General features: G+C 40.3%; 1 protein-coding gene across 1 annotated transcript in view; it reads right to left on the reverse strand.

Moving 5' to 3' along the window:
• Positions 1–12,550, reverse strand: part of CYP2U1 (cytochrome P450 family 2 subfamily U member 1) — an 18,902-nt gene extending 6,352 nt beyond the window's left edge. The window contains exon 1 of the mRNA XM_007452148.1: positions 12,061–12,550. Within this exon, the coding sequence (XP_007452210.1) occupies positions 12,061–12,550 (490 nt within the window). The remainder of the gene's footprint in view (positions 1–12,060) is intronic.
• Between the last annotated feature and the right edge of the window lie 10,216 nt (positions 12,551–22,766).

The following is a 22,766-nucleotide window of genomic DNA, read 5'->3' on the forward strand; positions in this document are numbered from 1 at the left end:
ATTCCTGCTACCTTCAAGGACATGCTTCATTCATGTAACAAACATTTCTGAATGCCTACTATGTGCTAGACACTGGGATGCTGTGAATACAGCTGAGAATGAAATAAAGACCTCTCTCAGTGGTTATGTTTTCTCCCAATCTTTGATACCTATATAAAATGACTCTCAATAGAAATATCCACAGGGTCAAATGTATTGGACGACTTGTCACTTCCATTTTCCTGCCTGGAATATTCCACACATCTGCTCAAATCTGACGTTGCTTTCTAGGCCTTTTGTTCAGGTGTTTTGTGACTTCCATTTGACATCATTTAGAAATTTTTTTTGACCCTCCTGTATTGAACTCATTTCCTGGATTCTATGTCTTTACCTTATTTCACTCCTGTATTTTGCTGAAGCCCATCCTCTAATAGGTTCCTGGGAAAGGACGCATCAGAGGCAAATTTCTAAACATTTTTTGAAAATGTATTTATTGTACCTTTCCCCCTCCATCAGAATTTTGAAGACATTGCTAAGAGTGCATTGATGCGTCATAAAATATGTACACCTTCAATGTGACTAGACATTATCAAATTCTTCTCCAAACTGGAGAGTACACCAGAAGTAAATGAATGATCTCTTGTCAAATAGTTACCATCACTTTGTAGTCATCAGCATTTTATTTTTGCCAATCAGAGGGCTGAAATGCATCTCATCTGATTTTTATTTGCATTTCCCTGATTGTTAACAGTGGGTTGGAGCAGCTTCTCATATGGTTATTGGCCGGGTTTCCTATTCTGTGATTTGTACTTAATAACTGTGCAATTTTCTTCTTCTTATATATTCTACATGCATAGCAGACATTGTCTCCCACCATGTGAATTGCTTTTTCATGTTTTAATGCTATTACTTGATAAACATGTTTTAAAGGTAGTTCCATTTCTCAATCTTTTTCTTAGTGATTTGTGCTGCATGTCTTATTTTAGAAATCTTTTCCTACCACAGGCTTATAAATACATTCTCTACTTTCTTGTAAAATTTAAAAATTTTGCTTTTTCACATTTAAGTCTCTATAACCTACCTGGAATTTATATTTATGTTAGGTCTTCCTACTTATTGTGAAGAAGGAATCCACTTTCCCCCCTATTTTGATAACCTATTGTTCAAGCACCATTTATGAAACAGCCTCTCCTTTTCCCTACTGATCTACAACATTTGCTGTACACAGGCAGCTCAGTTTATATGTTTTCTAGTCTGCTATATTGTATATCGGTCTATTTATTTATGACTGTGCTTAAAGCACACTGTCTTAACTATTGTTACTCTACAATAAGATCTAAATAGACTTTACAGTAAGTCTTAATATTTAATAGGCAAGTCCCCACCACCACCACCTTGTTCTTTTTCAAAATTGTTTTCTGATTACTCTTGGCTCTTTACTCATATTTATCAAACTTTAATCAGCTTGTCAAGTTCTATTTTTAAAAAAACACCTTTGAGATTTTGATGGGAATTGCATTTAACTTACAGATTAATTTGAAAATTGCCTTCTTTATAATTGGACTTACCTGCAATCCAAGAATAAATCCATCTTTGGTTATGATATTTTTATGCTTTTTTAAAGACACTGTTGGATTTGGTTTCCTAATATGTTAAGTTTTTAAAAATTCATATTCATACATGAAAATGGACTATAAATTTCCTTTCTCATAATGTATTTGTCTGGATAAACTCACCTCCTAAAATGAGCCATGGTGTATTCTTTCTCTCTGGAAGGATTTGTCTATAATTATAATGGCATGTTCTTCTTTTTTCCTTACGTTTATTCTTTTGTTCTTTTTCAAATATATAAAATTAGCTATCTAACTAATTTTCAGACCTTTATCCTAATAAAGGATAGTGAAGGCTGTACAATTGCCTTTGGGTACCACTTTAGCTGCAGTCCACCAGTATTGTGTGCATGTCTTTTCAATGCATTTTAAGTATAAAAATTTGGGGACTTCCCTGGTGGTCCAGTGGTAAAGAATCCGCCTTACAATCCAAGGGACGCTGGTTCGATTCCTGGTTAGGGAACTAAGATCCCACGTGCCGCGGGGCAACTAAGCACACAGCACGCGCGCCACGACTACTGAGAGCGGACGCCTCAGGGAGCCTGCGTGCTGCAAACTATAGAGCCCACGCGCTCTGGAACCCTTGCGCCACAACTACAGAGCCCATGTGCCCTGGGGCCTGTGCACCACAACTAGAGAGAGAAAACCTGCACGCCAGGACTAGAGGGAAGCCCACACGCCGCAACGAAGAGGCCTCATGCCACAACTAAGAACCGACACGGCCAAAATTAAATAAAATAAGTAAATAATAAATAAATCTTTTAAAAAAAGGATGAACATTTTTTTCTATTATGATTCTCTTTTGCCACCTAGATTAATTTGGCTTATGATGATTTTTGACATTGATGAGGCTAGCTTTTTAGTCTAGTATGTGATCAATTTTAATAAAATTTCCAAATAAAATTGAGAAGAATTTTTATATAAGCAATTGTTGGGTATAGGGCCCTCTTTCCAACAGAGAAAGCTACATAACTGTCAGAATCAAATCTTCTTTATCCCTGCCAAAGTTTTATCTGCCTGATCTATCAACTATTCAAATACTTACGTTAAAATAATTTGCACTAATGGTGCATTTGTCAATTCCTTTTTTCAGTTCTGTAAGTTTTTGTTACTTGTAGATATATATCATGGCTATATATAATATATAAAATATTTTAAAATTAAGATATATAAATATATAAAATTAAAATGTATTAAAAATTGCATATATCTACGTTGTTAGGTACATATGTATGCTAGACATTGTTAGGTACACTCAAATTTAGAAATAAATGCCCTCTTTCTATTAGTTTTTTCAATATTTATTTACAGTCCCCTCCATGCCAGATACTAAGGGCATACAGATTTAAAAGACACAGTCTTTGTTCTCAAGATGCTTCCAGTTTTGTGAGGAACTGGATAAACCAACAACTCTAATACACTGTTGTATGTTAGACTGTACTGAAGTTGCATATTGTATTGAATGTTGTATAGTGGATTGCATTAAAGTTGCACAGTTGGAATGCATGGTATTGAATGCTGCATTGTCGGACTGTACGGTATTGAATGTTACATGTTGGACTGTACTGAATTTGCACTATTGGGATGTACAGTATCGAATGTTGTTATGTTGGACTATATTGAATGATGCGTTGTTGGAATGCACTGTATTAAATGTTGTATGTTGGTGGTGTATTGAAGTTGCAATGTAGACAAAGGAAAAAGCACCACGTCAGCCGAGGGAAAGCAGTACTTCTCAGAGAGGACATCTGAGCGATACTTTATTTGTAAATAAGGATGGGTATGAGGGCACATTTTAGAACAATAAAGAACTTGGGGGAAGTTAAAGAGCGTACAGTATTGCAAGAGGGCTGAATTATCTTCAGGGAAAAATTCAGGTTTAGATAAGGCAAGGAAATGGAGGGAAGCTTCTCAAAAGAGACTAATATCTGGGCATTAGGTATTTGACAACAATCTGACAGGTATGAAGTGCAAGATAAGAAGTGACCAAGGAGACAGTGCCTGAGAATGCCAGGGATGAGAGGCAGGGACAGAATTAATGGCCTCAGGGTTTCAAACGTTACAAAATATCCATGTCATGAAGCCAGAGTGGCTTAAAGCAGGGGTCCCCAACCCCTGGGCCACGGACCGATATCGGTCCGTGGCCTGTTAGGAAGCGGGCCGCACAGCAGGAGGTGAGTGGTGGGTGAGTGAGCAAAGCTTCACCTGTATTTACAGCCGCTTCCCATCGCTCGCATTACCGCCTGAGCTCTGCCTCCTGGTGAGTTGTATAATTTTTTCATTATATATTAGAATGTAATAATAATAGAAATAAAGTGCACAATAAATGTAATGTGCTTGAATCATCCTGAAACCATACCACCCCCCCGCCATCTGTGGAAAAACTGTCTTCCACGAAACTGGACCCTGGTGCCAAAAAGGCTGAGGACCGCTGGCTTAGAGTCTTAGAGTGTTTGGAAGAGGTTCAGGCATACCCTGTAGTTGCTGACATCTCCATTCTTAGCCCTGAATGTATACAATGGATGTATACAAAGACTTCATCTCAAGGAGGATAATAACACTGAAAAATAAACATGGCTCCAGAGCAAAAACCAGAACTATTGTTTGGGAATGACAAAAACATACCCTCAAGGGCTTCCCTGGTGGCGCAGTGGTGGAGAATCCGCCTGCCAATGCAGGGGACACGGGTTCGAGCCCCAGTCTGGGAAGATCCCACATGCCGCGGAGCAACTGGGCCTGTGGGCCACAACTACTGAGCCTGCGCGTCTGGAGCCTGTGCTCCGCAACAAGAGAGGCCGTGACAGTGAGAGGCCCGCGCACCGCGATGAAGAGTGGCCCCCGCTCGCCACAACTACAGAAAGCCCTCGCACAGAAACGAAGACCCAACACACCAAAAATAAATAAAATAAATTAATAAACTCCTACCCCCAACATCTAAAAAAAAAAAAAATACCCTCAAGCTAGTCTGGCAAAAAGGCCAGTTAGGCTGTGGATGGAACCAAAAAGCAGGAAGAGCTGGGTGTTACCACCTTGGAGAAGACTAAATGCCACAGAACTCTCTGCACCTATTTTTCACTTCTTTCTTCCTGACTGACTTCATTCTTTTCTACTGTGAACCAGCTTTTCCAAGAACTGGGAGCTATCTCGAGATGACCATTCTCCCATTTTCACCACTGGCGAGAAAAGCCCTCTAAAGCCCTCTATTCTCTAGTTCTAACCTGAAAAACGCTGGGGAAGGACTCAGATGTTTCAGTCAGGTATTCCATGTTGATACCAATTTGGAATACTTTACATTTATTATTTGGCTTGAGGTTTCCAAACTATGCCACAAGTATCAATTCTTACCCCAAAACTATGTGTGGATCGATCTGTAGCTATGAACTTTTGAGTTGTGTCCAGCCCACAGACTCACTACCATCACAAAGAGGTGAGATATTCTGATCAAATCACCTTTGATCAGGGGTCTATCCCCTGACTAATCACTGTGGTCAGAGAGGGGAATTCATGTAAAGATATGGTATCTCCCGTTCCAACCACAGTTAATGGATACAAAAGGGTGGTGGAGCCAGAGTTACTCAGAAGAAGGGGGTGCTCTTGTCAGAGGACTAGGTGCTAGACGGCTGAAACAAAAATCTACCTCAAACCAAACAAAGGATAGGCTAAACTGACTATGATACATTCTCACAAAGGAATACTGTACAGTTTTTAAGAACTTCGTAGAAAATTCAATAATATGGAAAAATATTCATAATACTTTAAGTGATAAAAATAATTTTAGGGCTTCCCTGGTGGCGCAGTGCTTGAGAGTCCGCCTGCCGTTGCAGGAGACGCGGGTTCGTGCCCCGTTTCGGGAGGATCCCACATGCCGCGGAGCGGCTGGGCCCGTGAGCCGTGGCCGCTGAGCCTGCGCGTCCGGAGCCTGTGCTCCGCAAATGGGAGAGGCCACAACAGTGAGAGGCCCGCATAACGCAAGAAAAAAAAAAAAATAATAATAATTTTAAAGAGTGTGAAGAATATGTTTCCATTTCAAGGAAGCAAATATATTTTTTAAGTTACCTGTACATATAGAAAAAAAAATACTAGAAGGCTGCCACAGATTGAATGTGTCCCTTCAGAATTCATATGTTAAATCCTAATGCCCAGTGTGATGGTATTTGAAAGTAATCTTTAGGATGTGATTAGGTCATGAGGATGGAGCCCTCATGAATGTGATTAGTGCCTTTATAAAAGAGGCCCCAGAGATCTCCCTTGCTCCCTTCACCATGTGAGGTTACAGACAGTTGTCTGTGAGTCAGGAAGCTGGCCCTCAACAGACCCCAATCAGCTGGCACCTTGATCTTGAACTCTCAGACTCCAGAAATAAATTCTGTTGTTTATAAGCCACCTAGCCCATGGAACTCTGTTACAGCAGCTCAAATAGACTAAAACAAAGGTGATACATAAAAATGTTAATAGTGGCTATCTCAAAATAACACTGATCACAGATGATTTTCAATTATTATTATTATTTATTATTATTATTTTTTTGCCGTATGCGGGCCTCTCACTGTTGTGGCCTCTCCCGTTGCGGAGCACAGGCTCCGGAGGCGCAGGCTCAGCGGCCATGGCTCACAGGCCCAGCCGCTCCGTGGCACGTGGGATCTTCCCAGACCGGGGCACGAACCCGTGTTCCCTGCATCCGCAGGCGGGCTCTCAGCCACTGCGCCACCAGGGAAGCCCTTCAATTATTTTTTAAAAGAATTAAAAGGAATTCTTTTACTCCTGTTCCATGTTTTATGTTTTACAATAAGCAACATATATTACTAAAATAAAAAGTTAAAATACATTAAATTTGATGCAATTCTACATTAATCACACATACGTTTTCTTTCTCTTGAAGCAGAGAAAGTGTTATCCACTGATTATATTTGCCCTTCCCTTCCATAGGGTCATATAAGTGTTCCTCTTAGTGGGAATTCAGGCCTTCTTGAAATGAGCATGTAACTATTTAAAATATGTACTGTACTGCATTTACTACAAGATTCAGTTATCTCGTTTTCCTCATTTATTTTCAAATTGCTCAAATGAACTTTCACTTTCTATCTTTATTTCCTAATTTCATTTTGTATCTTGTACCCCTTCGAGGTAGTCAATCCTGACTGGTCTATGCTGTACTTCTAAAGTTCTTCAAAAATTCCTTTTGCCTCCCATTTTCATGTCTTTGCAATTTCCTCCGACTCTTGCTCCAAGTTTCTAGAAATGTCTCAAAATTACAAGTAATCTAATTTCTATCAACAGGGAAATAGATAAATTACAAAAGCTAGAGGTAGAAAGATACTTTATAAATATATGACATATGTAAGGTTTTAAAAAACATACCAAATAAAGTTATGCACTGTTTATGAAACTGAAGCAAATGTGAACAGTGATGAATGAGTTTATATTACTCTCTGAACTTTATATTTGAAATATTTTATAATAAAAATGTGATGTGCATAAACCTTTGAGAAGAAACAGACCACACTTAGAGTACTCTTTTGGTAGCCTTGGCTCTGACTTTGTAAGTTTTTTTATTGAAGTATAGTTAATTTACAATATTATATTAGTTTCAGGCACATAAGACAGTGTTTCAAAATTTTTAGATTATACTCCATTTAACGTTATTATAAAACACTGGCTATATTCCTTGTGATGTACAACATACCCTTGTAGCTTATTTATTTTATGCATAGTAGTTTGTACCTCTTAATCTGACTTTGTAACTTTATTAACTATTCCTGCTCAGGAACAGAATCAGATGGATGAATAAGTATGATGGGCATACCTAATGTAGAACATTTTTCTGGCCTATCTACCTTACTATAATTTTCATGCTTAAAAAGAACATCAACTTGTATAAGCATGATAATTTGAAAAACTCAAATATAATAAATAACCTCCCTACATTCTGGAACTTGCTGGTGATGTGTTAAGTGAACTATTTCCAGCACATCACCGTTCATGAAATATTCCTTCTCTTCGAGTCTCATCAACTTTAGCTGCAAAACTCTTTTTCAAATATCTTATAAAAATAAATATAAACATTTAATAACGTTATTGGCCTCTAATTCTTAATATCACTTTTCTTTCTCTTAGAGTCTATGCATCCTGCTTCTGGACAACTTTCACATTTTACAATCTTGCCACTGGAAACAGCACTGAAGGTGGCTCGGGCACTCCTCAAATCTAGCTGAGCTGAGCCGCTCAGCCTTTCACTCCTGTGGCCTACCTTCTTCAGGATGACCATGCCATCCAATTCTTGATCTATGACGGCTACCCAGAACTCATCTGCTTCTTCATCCTTCGATGGGCATCTTGAAATAAACTCACATTCTCCCCTTTTATTATTTATTTTTTTAATTTATTTATTTTTTTGCAGTATGCGGGCCTCTCACTGCCGTGGCCTCTCCCGCTGCGGAGCACAGGCTCCGGACGCGCAGGCTCAGCAGCCATGGCTCATGGGCCCAGCCGCTCCGCGGCATGTGGGATCTTCCCAGACCGGGGCACGAACCCGTGTCCCCTGCATCGGCAGGCGGACTCTCAACCACTGCGCCACCAGGGAAGCCCTCCCCTTTTATTTTTTACCCTTGAAACAATTCCATTGAAAGATTCCTTGACTATCCACACTTTCCTATTCAGATGGCCTGTTCTTTATTCCAAGTTAAATCAACAAGCATTTTCCTTGTGACATATGGTTCTTGCTTTACTTTCTCCTGTCAATCATTTTCACCAGCAACATAAATTTCTTACAGCACATTCGCCCAACACATATCCACCAGAATACAAGAGCAGCATCACCTAAAAAGTCCTAACTGTCTCTTGGAGGAATTAATGCTTTAGTTGAGATGCTGAAGCACCAAATTACCCCAGGCTCCCAGGACTTTACAAAATAAGGAGGGATCCAATAATAAACTGTGATCCAATTAATACTTAGAAACTGCCTTATAGATTCTTAACCAAACTATACACCCACCAAGAAGGACCTCGAAGAAGAAAATCTAATTCCTACCTTTAAAAATCAGGAGGAAAAGACAGATGAGCAACAAAAGTGACAATATAATGTGGTAAGTGCATCAATAGATATTAGATGTATGTATGTATCAATAGATGTATGCATGCATTCATTCATTTCCTGATTACCTGCTCTGTGCCGATTAGAAGGCATACAGTGGTTAACAAGATGAGCCAGAACTTTGCCCTCACAGAGTTTACATTCCAATGGTAGGTGGGGTTGGTAATAGGCTAAATGCTTTCAAAGTTTTTAATGAATAAGGTTAGTGAAATATAAATGAGACAAAATAAGTTGTGATATTGGGCAGTGTCTAAAATAGTAGTGAAAGGTGACAACTGGCCTGAGAGATGATAAGGAATAAACCAAGTAAAAAGTTATCCCACGGGACTTCCCTGGTGGCACAGTGGATAGGACTCCAAGCTCCCAATGCAGGGGGCCCAGGTTCGATCCCTGGTGAGGGAACTAGATCCCACATGCGTGCCACAATTAAGGAGCCCGCCTGCCGCAACTAAGACCCAGTGCAACCAAATAAATAAATATTAAAAAAAATTTTTTTTTAAGTTATCCCAGGCCTAAGGACGACAAAACCCAGTAGCCTGAGGCAGTCACCAACTTTCCAGGAATCAGCTTAGTGTGTCCAGAGCAGACACTGTACTTGAAATGTACAATAAAGGGAGAGTGGAAAGAGATAAAGTGAGAAAGGCAGACAGAGGCCAGATCCTTTGGGGCACAGTAGGTCTAGTGTGGAGTCGGAAACAACTGGTTTCAGTGGGGGAAGCGACATGATTTGCTCTGATTCACATTTTTTTTTTTTTTTTTTAAGAAATCCCTTTGGCTGCTGTATGGATAAAAGATCAGAGCAGAAGCAAGCAGGCTAGTTAAGAGGCTTCTGGAGTAAGAAATGAAAATCGATGGTAGCTTGGATGAGACGGAGATGGAGAGAAGTGAATGGATACAGAACATGGATATATCTGCAGCAGGTTGACAAGACTTACTGACTGGTAGGGAATGCGATGTGGGTTTAAATGAAAACAGTGGTACCACAGAGAAGAGAGTAGCTCAACTGTACCTGGGAGGATAGAGAAATAGGTCACAGAACACATTCTCAGAGAGGTGACATTTAAGCAGGTATGAAAAAATACAACACAAGTGTTGGTGAGGATGTGGAGAAACTGAAACATTGGCTGTTGCTGGCGGGAATGTAAAATGGTGCAGCTGCTATGGAAAATGGTATGGCAGTTACTCAAAAATATTAAACATATAATATGATCAAGCAATTCCACTTCTGGATTTACACCCATAAGAACTGAAAGCAAGGACTTCAACAGATATTTGTAGACATACCATGTTCACAGCAGCATTTTTCACAACAGTCTAAAGATGGAAGCATGCAAGTATCCATCAGGGGACGAATGGATAAACAAAATGTGGTACATACATTCAACGGAATAGTATTCAGTCTTAAAAAGGAAAGCAACTCCCACACATGCTACAATATGGATGAACCTTAAAACATTATACTAAGTGAAATACATCAGTCACAAAAGGATAAATATCGTATGATTCCACTTGTATAAAGTACCTAGGATAGTCAAATTCACAGAGACGGAAAACAGAATGGTGGTTGCCAGGGGTTAGAGAGTTTTTTAAATGTTTAATGGGTTTTTAGTGTTTGTTTAATGGGTATAAACTTTCAGTTCTGCAAGATGAAAAGAGTTCTGGAGATAGTGGTGATGGTTTCACAACAATGTGAATGACTTAATGCCACTAAACTGTACACTTAAAAATGATTAAGATGGTAAATTTTATGTTATTTGTATTTCACCACAATTTTTTTAAAAAGAGAGAGGAAAAGAAAAGCAGGTGGGAGTTCTCCAGGCAGCCATGAGAACGGAATAGAATTCCAGGTAGCAGCAGCAGCATGTGTAAAGACATGGAGAGAGTAAGGTATGAACTGTGACATGTATGATTTATTTTTCAGTGGGACATTTAGAATATTAACATCATCATTACTATTCATTTAAAATCCTGATGCAAAATTCTGGCTTCATCAGATTCTGAAAAGCCTGGATCTCTTTATAACACGTGCCAGGAAGAGAAAGTAGTAGTTCATTTACTTAATAACTAGTTATTGACTCCTATATGTGCCAGGCAGGACAAGGAATAACTCTGTCTGCCTAGATGTCAGTCTAGTGGTGAAGACTCACATTCAGGCCAAGGTTACAGAATTATGAAGCCTCAATATGGATAAGTGCAGTGAAGGAAAAGTACTTGTGCAATGAAACTGGTTCTAACAAGGGAGACTAACTTACCTGGAACGGAAGTGAGGAAAAAAACTCCCTGAGGGAAAGACATTTAGAGTCTGTCATACAGAGTGAAGTAAGTCAGAAAGAGAAAGACAAATACCGTATGCTAACACATATATATGGAATTTAAGGAAAAAAATGTCATGAAGAACCTAGGGGTAAGACGGGAATAGAGACACAGACCTACTAGAGAATGGACTTGAGGATATGGGGAGGGGCAAGGGTAAGCTGTGACAAAGTAAGAAAGTGGCATGGACATATATACACTACCAAACGTAAAACAGATAACTAGTGGGAAGCAGCCGCATAGCACAGGGAGATCAGCTCCGTGCTTTGTGACCACCTAGAGGGGTGGGATACGGAGGGTGGGAGGGAGGGAGGGAGGGAGACGCAAGAGGAAAGAGATATGGGAACATATGTATATGTAAAACTGATTCACTTTGTTATAAAGCAGAAACCAACACACCACTGTAAAGCAATTATACTCCAATAAAGATGTAAAAAAAAAAAAAAGAAATTAACACCTGACCGAAGGGTAGGATTGACACAGACGGAAACCCAGTCTGGGACCCGTGCCGGCCAATAAGACAAAGGGGAACACTGATAAACAAAAAGAGCAAATGTGATATTCTATTGCAGCGCATAACATGTTTACCAACGCTCAAAACTGCCCAACTTAGCCTTCCATAAGCTGGAATCACAGAAACTATAAACCTATTGTATATTAGGTTTGCCAATTGGCTCCCATCGTGTTTTCTGGACTTCCTATCTAATGGGGAAATAATCTTCTTAAACTCTTGCATCCAAAACTCAAAAGGTGTAAATATCCCTCTCTCTTTCTAACACGGCCGAAGTTTCTCGTCGGGAACACAGCCTGAAGAGTGAGGCCTTACTCTGGGAAGGAGCGAATACTCCTGGAAAGATGGAACCTATCACAGCTGTAGGGGATCTCAAAGGCACCGGGAGTGGGAGGCAGCGCCGCCCTCCCCCTCCCGCGCTGGGTGCAGGTGTGAGGCAGGTTGGGGGCGCGCGGCCGCAGGGGGCACAGAACCCCCAGCTCCGACGCATCTGCAGCCCCATCCGCGGTCACACGGCCCGTGACCCCCAAGGCTCCCGCGGCCGCGGCCCAGCTCACCCTTCCCCTTGGTCAGGATGTAGTTGAGCGGCATCCGCGGGCGGTCGCTGAAGACCTCGGCCTGCTGCACCAGCGCCTCGCGCACGCTGTGGAAGTCGTTGAGGACCACCACCAGGTAGTGGCCGATGAAGAAGCTGTAGATGTTGCCGTACACACGGGCCAGGTCTGCCAGGAGCAACTGCACGCCCAGGCCCGAGGTATTCAACTCTCCGGTCCTTGCCCGCCGGTACGGCCAGCTCTTCCGTCGGAGGAAAGGCGGCAGCAGCACGAAGCCGAAGTTGCCCACCACGGGCCAGGGCGTGGGCCCGGGGGGGATGCCCCGCTTCGGGCGCCGCCACAGCCAGCTCCAGCCCAGCAGCGCGGCGAGAACGAGAAGCAGCAGCGCGCCGCCCGTGGGGTCCAGCCGCAGCAGCCCCGGGGGCGCGTGCAGAAGGCGCAGAGGCCAGGGGGAGTCCTCGGCGGGGGCCCGGGGCAGCCCGGCGGAAGCCATGGCCTGCGCGCCGGAGTCCTCAGCCCCGGGATGCTGCCGCTATCCCCAGGAGAGCACACGCAGATACAGGTGCTCGGCCCCAAGGCCAACTCCCCTGGAAGCCCGGGGGCGGGGAGGAGAGCGGCGGAGGCCGCTCCGGATTGGCTGCGCCCACAGCTTCCTCCCCAGCCCCTCCAATCAGCGACGCCCGAGAAGCAACGGGGACGCGCTCGCAACCAGGCTGTGGCGGTCCGCGGACCAGGCTGGGCAAGCTGTCTGGAAGTTGGCCGCCCAATCCGGGTCGCGCCCCTCCGCTGGGTCAGACTTGGCTGTGACCGCCCCTGAAAAATAAAGATGCTCGCACCACACCCTTACGCTCTGATTGGTTACCGGATTTCCTGTGTTATTTGTCAGTTGAGTGCTTAAACCGTGCCAGGTCAACAGGCCCCTCGTATGACTCAGCCTCAACACCAGCGCGTCTACCCTGAGCTGGGCGAGGGGGGTCCCCGCCCTATCTCCTGGTAGCAAAAAGACAGGGTTACTGCTTTATCCAAATCGGGATTCGGAGGAAGAAATGACCCTTTCCTCCACCCACTGACAGCAGGATGATGGAAATGCAATGTGTAGAATTTGTAGATGTAGGTGGCCAACGCTCCGGAGAAAGGATGGGTGGGGAATAGTGGGGTGGGTGGGGTGATGGAGTAAAGCTCTTATAACTTGGCATACACGGGAATATCCCTTTTATGTGGAGAGTGAAAGTTCAGCGTCCGTTTCAGCGTGTGGCCTGGGTAAAGCCGAAGACCTAATCCAGAAATTTGCTTGGAGGATTTAAGTAGCTAATAATATAAAAAGAAAATCAATCGGGTGAGGAGTGGGTCACAATATCATTATAACTATGCTGAGGTTGAGATTTTAAGTGAGAATTGTGGAATGCTTTCAATACGAAGTCCTTTAATTTTCCGTAATTATGGCTCGTAGGCACTACTTCCCTTTTCTGTCTTCTACAGGCTAAATCCTCTGGTTTCTTTTATGTTAGGTTGACACAGAATTGTCGATACTAGACCATTTTCAGTCTGCTAAAAGGCCAGTCTCGTATAAATCAACGTAACTGATGATAATGAACAAATGTTTCCCATTTTCTGATCCTTTTTATTCTTTATTTCACATCTACTCTGTTCTAATACTATTTTTGCCATGCTCTTCATAAATTATTTTAAGCTTCCCCAAAAAACACACCTCTTATCTTCTATAAGTAACAATTGTTAGATTACTTTTCTCTTTTTTTTTCAATTTAGAGAATTTAATAAATTTTACCACTTGTTTGCACAGATGATCTTCAATATGTCATCTGATTCTCCTCATAGCCTGTTCTCCAAAATAGTAGCCACTAACATCTTTCCTTACAAGCAACTTAAATTCACAAGTGATTTTAAAATAGTTGAACATGTGACTAATTTAACGACCTTAACAGACACCCTCTTATACAGGATATAATTACATTCACACTGTTTTCCTAAGTAATTCTCTTATTTAGGCTAACAGCTCTGTGATGCAGACAGGAAGTATTATAGGCTGAGTTGTGTTCCCCCAAAATTCATATGTTGAAGTCCTAACCCCCAGTACCTCAGAATGAGACTGTTTGGAGATAGGGTCTTTAAAGAGGTAAAGTAAAATGAGGTCATATAAGTGGACTGTAATCCAATATCACTGGTGTCCTTTTAAGAAGAAGAGATTAGGACATGGACAGACACAGAGGGAAGCCAACATGAAAACACAGGGAGAAGATGGCCATCTACAAGACAGGGAGAGAGTCCTCGGAAGAGATCAGCCCTACCAACACCTTGATCTTAAGAGTTCTAGCCTCCAGAACTGTGAGGAAATAAGTCTGTAGTACTTTGTTATGGCAGCCCTCGCAAATAGACGAAGCTACATTGTTCATAATACATACTATGGATAAACTATTTTAAACATGAAACCACATAGCTCATTCAGTGCTTCTTAGGGATGAATTTCCCCAAATGATATTCAGGGCTTTCTTGCCAGAAAAAGGAATACTTTCTGCTCCATCCTTCCTATTTTAAATAGATGAATAATATAATAATCAGTAGCAGTAAAGGAAGAGAACACTAAAAGATCTTTGGGTTGGGGAGAGAGGGAAAAGAGGACAAGAAGGGCATTAATGAAAACATTTTAAAATAGAATCCCCAAAGACAATTTTAAACCACTTGCTTTCTCACTGGAATCCTTCTTGCTGTACATGGATTTCAGCCAGAATTGTTGGTAACAGTACAGATAACAGAATTGTTGGTAACAGTACAAATAGTACAGATATCCAAAATATCTGTACTATTATTTTGTTATCAAGAGTGGTGTTGGGCTTCCCTGGTGGTGCAGTAGTTAAGAATCCGCCTGCCATTGCAGGGAACACGCGTTCCAGCCCTGGTCCAGGAAGATCCCACATGCCGCGGAGCAACTAAGCCTGTGAGCCATAACTACTGAACCCACATGCCACAACTACAGAAGCCCGCAGGAATAGAGCCCGTGCTCCGCAACAAGAGAAGCCACCACAATGAGAAGCCCGCTCACCACAACGAAGAGTAGCCCCCGCTTGCCGCAACTAGAGAAAGCCCGCACGCGGCAACGAAGACCCAACGCAGCCAAAAAATATATATATAAAAAATTTTTTAAAAAAAGAGTGGCGTTAAAAGAGAGAGGTGTTAAATTACTGTTTGTAAAACTACAATTGTTCAGTTGGCTGGTAATTCCCTGGGAGGTGAATGCTACACAGTATATCCATCCAGAGTCAGTGAGCATGAACAGAGAGGGCTTATGGCTTGAGAAGAGTTTTCAAAATGCTAATGAGAAGAGAAAGTTGAAATGCTAATTATTTATTTAGTGGCACAACTCCACTAGCCATTTATAAATGAATCCCTTGGGCTTCCCTGGTGGCGCAGTGGTTGAGAGTCTGCCTGCCGATATAGGGGACACGGGTTCGTGCCCCGGTCCGGGAAGATGCCACATGCCGCGGAGCGGCTGGGACCGTGAGCCATGGCCGTTGAGCCTGCACGTGCAGAGCCTGGGCCCCGCAGCAGGAGAGGCCACAACAGTGAGAGGCCCACATACCGCAAAAAAAAAAAAAAAAATAATGAATCCCTTCATTTCCTTGAAATTCCTATGATTTGCTTCATATATACTCCTTTGAGTGTCTTCTACATACAGTGTTAGGTACTTCCTTATGTACTCTCTGAGTGTCCATGTACCCTACATGAAATTGGGATAACAAATGTGCCTACATCAAGCGTAAAGACTGGATGGAGTAATTAGCACAATGTCTGGCATTTAGCTCAGGCTCGATAAGTACAAGCTGTAATTGTAATAATTACCTTTGGGCCCTGACAATGCTTTTAACTCTATGGGTTGGCCGTATTGTCTCACTTTTTCACCCCTTGCAGCTTTACCTGCCCTTTCCAAAATTAGATTGTGAGACTGGCCAGGATATTAACTTGTTTTCTATATTCAGCCTTTAGGACTTGTATGATGAACAAATAAACTTGCCCATCTTCAATATTACCCATATCATTCTTCTCCAGTTGAACGTATTATGATTTTCCTGGAGAGGAGATGAAGGGAGGAAGGACCCTGACACGTATCGGTGGAAGGCAGAATCTCCAAACAAAATCCAATTCTCAAAACTTTTTATTTGGACAAAGAGGTTCCAGGATCAGAAGAAATTTTTTGTTTAATGCCCAAACTGGAAACTATCCAGGTGTCCTTCAACAAAAGAGGAGGAGGAAGGAAACTGTGATATATTTGTAAAATAGATGACTGGTCAGCAATGAAAAGGAATAAGTTATCATACACCCCACAGCATGATGATTCTCAAAATAACATTATGCTGAGTAAAGAAGCCAGACCCAAAAGACTACATACTGAAGAACTGCATTTATAAGAAGTTCTAGAAAGGCACAACTAACTCATGGTGATATAATCAGGGGCGTTAGTTACTTGAGCATAGGCATTTGTCAAAACTGAACTGTGCATTTCACTCAAGGTAAATTTTATCTCAGTAAAACAAATTAAAAAAATAAAATCCAAGGGCTTCCCTGGTGGCACAGTGGTTGAGAGTCTGCCTGCCGATGCAGGGGACACGGGCTCGTGCCCCGGTCCGGGAAGATGCCACATGCCGCGGAGCGGCTGGGCCCGTGAGCCACGGCCGCTGAGCCTGTGCATCCAGAGCCTGTGCTCCGCAACGGGAGAGGCCACAGCAGTGAGAGGCCCGCATACCACAAAAAAAAAAAAAATAATAAAATAATAAATAAATAAATAAAATAGAATAAGATCCAATATCTTAGAAGGAAAAGACATGGTGAAGTAAGAAGACTTAGCTACCTATTGTGAAATGTATGCCCACAGTAACAGTTATGTGATATATTGTTTTATAACAACAGTGACTAGTAGTTTAGTATGTAAATAAAGAGGGATAGAAGGGAAAATGGTTAGAGGAACATTCCTCTAAAAAAATAAACATACACTTACTTTAATTAGCCTGGCCATAATGGTTACAGACTCCTGACTTTGACTTTTATGTAAGCCGAAGCATTGCTGGAACCCACGTTCCTTTCTTCTCCCTCATTTACTTCCATTTATTTTGCAGAACTCAGCATGGAAACCAAACTGGGAGTCTGCCCAGATCTAACAGGGAAAAGTTGTTAACCTTTCCGACTTTTTCTTCATAGTAAAATGAGGGAGCTTAACACAAGGATTCTAAAATACCTCCAGTCCCTAAGATTCACCTTCTTAAGTAGATTATCAGGACCTTGAACTTGGACCCTGATTAATAACATACTTAGTTAATACAATCTGAAAAAATAAAGTGCATTTACAAGGTAAAGTATAACCTGTTTGCCTCAGCAACGCATAGGGTTTTTACTTCCTGGTGGCGGTAAGCATGCTTGGCCCTTTGAAAGATGACCTACTCTTTCCTTTAGGAAAGCAAACCAGATATTTGAAAGTTGATTTTTTATTCTGATTCAAAAATTAGCAATACATAGTTTTTGTGGAAAATTTGAAAATGCAAGAAACTGTAAAAGAGGAAATAATAATCACCTTTTTATTTTTTTCCACCCAGAAGTAATTTATAACATTTCTGTATGTATCCTTCCAGCCTTTTTACATATGTATCTATGGTATCTTTAATCTTTATAAATAGTTTAATTTATAACCATGGATATGTATATTATGTATACGTATCATTAACATTTTCCATGTTTTTCTCCCACAAATCATTTTTAATTACTATATTCTAGTCCAAGGATTCAGCAACTTTTTCCGAAAAGGGCCAAATAGTAAATATTTTAGGTTTGCCAGCAATTTGGTCTCCGTCACAACAGTACATTTGAGCCATGGGAGCAGGAAAGTAGCCATAGACAATATGTAAATAAATGGTCATGGCCATATTTCAGTAAAACTTTATTTATAAAAAAAAAAAGACAACAGCTGGACTTATTCTGCAGGCCATTATTTGTTGACTTCTGGACTTTTAAAAGTCTAGTTCATTGTTTAGAAATATTTCAAAATTTACCTGACAGATATCCTATTGTCAACACAGGCTATTTTCAATTTTTTTGCTATTATGAACAATAATGTGATATATACATTTTTGATTATTTCAGTAAGATAAATACCAAGAAACAGAACTGGTACTAAGGCTGTTGCTACATAGAACAAAGTACACACAACATACACACACACACACACACACACACACACACACACACACACGCATGCATGCATGCACTTTGTCTTTCTACCACCTGGAGATAACCTCTGTTAAAAATATGATATATCAACTGACTCACTCTGTTATAAAGCAGAAACTAACACACCATTGTAAAGCAATTATACCCCAATAAAGATGTTAAAAAAAAAATATGATATATCTCCTCTCAGATTTCTTTTATGCTTATATAGATTTCCCCCACCGCCCCATAAATGGCATCATACTATGCATTTAGTTCACTAACCTGCTCTTCTCATTTAACGCTGATGTTTTAATAGAATCATTTTGGCTGCTCTGTAAAGGGGCAGAGGTGAAAGCAAGACGATTAAGAAATCCATACAGGCATGTCACAATGTTAACCCAATCCTCTGTTAACAAATACCTAGGTTATTTCCAATTTCTATTAAAATTATGCTGGAATAAATATGGAGGGGCTTGTTTTTATTTATTGCGGTAAAATTTACATAACATAAAATTTACCATTTTAACCATTTTTAGTTTACAATTCGGTGGCACTAAGGACATTCACAATGATGTATAACTACCATCACTATCTATTTCCAGAACTTTTTCATAATCCCAAACAGAAACTCTGTACCCATTAAACAATAACTCGCTATCTCCCCCAGCCCCTGGTAACTTCTATTCTACTTTCTGTCTCTCTGAAGTGCCTATTCTAGATACCTCATATAAGTGGAATCCTACAATATTTGTTCTTTTGTGTCTGGCTTATTTTGCTTAGCCTAATGTTTTAAAGATTCATCCATGCTGTAGCACATCTCAGAATTACATTCCTTTTTATGGCTGAATAATATTCCATTGTACAGCTCTTCCTCTCCTTATGATGGGGTTACATCTTGATAAACCATAAACCCATCCTAAGTTGAAAACACTGTTAAGTCGAAAGTGCATTTACTATACTTAACCTACCAAACATCATAGCTTAGCCTAACCTACATTGAACATGCTCAGAACACTTACATTTGCCTACAGTTGGGCAAAATCATGTAATTTTTTGACTACTGTACTGAAAGTGAAAAGCAGAAAGGCTGTCTGATACTGAATGGTTGTACATGTATCGGTTGCTTACCCCTGCGATTGCGTGGCTGCCTGAGAGCTGCAGCTGCTTGCTGCTGCCCAGTGTCTCCAGAGAGTACTATAACATGTTGCTAGCCCAGGAAAAGATCAACATTCAGTGTACGGTTTCTGCTGAAGACATATCACTTTTGCACCATTGTAAGGTCAAAAAATCTTAAATTGAACCATCATAAGTTAGGGGCCATCCGTATGCACATACTACCTTTTGTTTATCCATTCACCCATCGATGGACATTTGGGTTGTTTCCACTTTTGGCTCTTGTGAATAATGCTGTGATGAACATTGGTATATGAATATCTGATTGAGCCCCTGCTTTCAGTTCTTTCAGGTATATATCTAGGGATGGAATGCTGAATCATATAGTAACCCCATGTTCAACTTTTTGAGCAATCACCAAACTTTTCCTACAGTAGCTGTACCAGTTTTAACTTTCCTACCAGCAATGATGAGGGCTCCAATTTCTCTATATCCTTACCAACACTTGTTATTTTGTTGTTCTTTTTATTTTTTCATAATAGCCATCCTAATGAGTATGAAGTGGTATCCCATTGTGGCTTTGATTTACATTTTTCTAATGACTAATGATGCTGAGATTCCTTTCATGTGCTTTCATTGTATATATTTATGTGCCATTTGTATATATTCTTTAAAGAAATGTCTATTCAAATCCTTTGCCTATTTTTGAATTGGGGTGTTTTGTTGTTTTTGAGTTGTAGGAGTTCTTTATACATTCTGGATGCTTATCCCTTATCAGATATATTATGATTTGCAAATACTTTCTCCCATTTTGTGATTGTCTTTTCACTCTCTTGACATTGTTCTTCGATGCACAAAGGTTTTTAATTTTGATTAAGTCCAATTTATGTAATTTTTTTTCTTTTATTGCCTGTGCTTTTGGTGTCATGCTTAAGAAAACACAGTTTAATCCAAGGTCCTGAAGATTTTCACTTAGAACTGTTTTGTTCTAAGAGTTTTATAGTTTTAGCTCTTAAACTTAGGTCTTGATTCACTTTTCAAGTTAATTTTTGTGTGTGGTATATGCTAAAGGTCCAGCTTCATTCTTCTGCATGTGGATATCCAGTTTTTCTAGGACTATTAACACTTGTCTTTTCCCCCACTGAATGCTCTTGGAACCTCTGCCAAAAATTGACCAGAAATGCAAGGGTTTATTTTTGGGCTCTCTATTCTCTTCCATTGGTCTGTATGTTCATCCTTTTGCCAGTACCAGTGTTTTGACTATTGTACTTTATAGTAAGTTTTAAAATTAGAAAGTTTGAGGTTTCCAACTATTTCTCCTTTCAAGATTGTTTTGGCTATTCTGGCAAATTTGGCTATATGGACAAACAATTTGGCTACAGTTTTGCTATTGTTTTTGTCCCTCGGGACTTCATATGAACCTATGGATAGGCTTTTCTTTTTCTGTAAAAGAACACCATTGAAATTTTAATATAGATTGCTTTGAATCTGTAGACTGCTTTGTGTAGTATTATCATCTTAATATTAAGTCTTCCAATCCATGAGCATGGAATGTTTTCCCATTTATTTAGGTCTTCTTTAATTTCTTTCAGTAATGTTTTATACTTTTTAGTATACAAATCTTTCACCTCCTTGGATAAATTTATTCCTATTTTTTCTTTTTGATGCTATTGTAAATCAAATTGTTTTCTAAATTTCCTTTTTAGATTGTTCATTGTTAGTATATAGAAGTGTGACTGATTCTTGTCTTTTGACTTTATATCCTGCAACTTTGCTGAAGTCATTTATTTGAGCTAAATATAGTTTGTGTGTGGACTCTTTGGGGTTTTCTACATATAAGATCGTATCATCTTTGAACAGAGTTCATTTTACTTCTTCCTTTTCAATTTGGATGCTCTTTCTTTTTCTTGCCTTATTATTCTGGCTAGAACTTCCAATACTATGCTGAAGTGACGAAAGCAGGCATCCTTGTTTTGCCTGATCTTACAGGAAAAGCATTGTGTGATGTTAGCAGTGGGTTTTTCATATAAACCATTTATTATGTTGAAGTAGTTTCCTTTTATTCCTAGTTTATTGAGGTTTTCTTTTTTTTTAACATGAAAGGGTGTTAAATTTTGTCAAATGCTTTTTCTGTATCAATTGAAATGATGTTATTTTTCCCCTTCATTCGGTTAAAGTAGTGTATTATATTGACTGATTTTCATGTATTGAACCATTCTAGGAATTAATCCCACTTGGTCATGGTGTATAATCCTTCTAATATGCTGCTGAATTTGGTTTTGCTAATATTTTGTTTCTTTTTGTGTCAATATTCATAAGGGATATTGGTGTGAAGTTTTCTTTTCTCATAGGGCCTTTGTTTGGCTTCGGTGTCAGGGTAATTCTGGCCTCACAGAATGAGTTAGGAAGTATTCTCTTCAATTTTCTGGAAGAGACTGAGAAAGACTGGTGTTGGTTCTTTAAATATTTGGTAGAATTCACCAGTGTAGCCATCTGGTCCAGGGCTATTCTTTGTTGGGAGATTTTTGATTGCTAATTCAATTCTCATTATTAAAGGTTTATTTAGATTTTCTGTTTCTTCATGATTCAGTACTGGCTGGCTTTGTGCTTCTAGAAATTTGTCCATTTCATCTAAGTTATCCAATCTTTCTGCTTACAATTATTCATAGTCTTTTACAAATGTTTTATTTCTATAAAATCAAGTAGTAATGTCCCCACTTCCATTCTGACTTTAGTAATTTGAGCCTTCTTTCTCTTTCTCCTTAGTCAATCTAGCTAAATGTTTGTCAATTCTGTTGGTCTTTTCAAAGAAGCAACTTTTGGCTTCATTGATTTCTCTGTTGTTTTTCTGTTCTCTGTATCTACTTTAACTTTTATTTCTTTCCGTCTGCTAACTTTGGGTGTAGTTTGCTACTCTTTCTCCAGTTCCTTAAGAACTACAGGTAGGTTATTGATTTGAAATCTTTCTTTGTAATGTATGTATTTATAATTATAAATTTCCCTCTCAGCACCACTTTCACTGCATTCCATACATTTTGGTGGTTTTTTTTTTTTTCATTGTCATTTGTCTCAAAGTATTTTCAAATCTCCCTTGTGACTTCTTCCTTGACCCGTTAGTTAAGAGTGTATTGGTTGGGCTTCCCTGGGGGTGCAGTGGTTAAGAATCTGCCTGCCAATGCCGGGGACACAGGGTCGAGCCCTGGTCTGGGAAGATCCCACATGCCGTGGAGCAGCTAAGCCTGTGCACGACAACAACTGAGCCTGCACTCTGGAGCCCGTACACCACAACTACTGAGCCTCCGCTCTAGAGCCTGCGTGCCACAGCTACTGAAGCCCAAGCGACTAGAGGCCGTGCTCCACAACAAGAGAAGCGACCGTGATGA

The sequence above is a fragment of the Lipotes vexillifer genome, unplaced genomic scaffold (assembly GCF_000442215.2).
Source record: "Lipotes vexillifer unplaced genomic scaffold, Lipotes_vexillifer_v1.1 scaffold22, whole genome shotgun sequence".
In the NCBI taxonomy this organism is placed as follows: domain Eukaryota; kingdom Metazoa; phylum Chordata; class Mammalia; order Artiodactyla; family Lipotidae; genus Lipotes; species Lipotes vexillifer.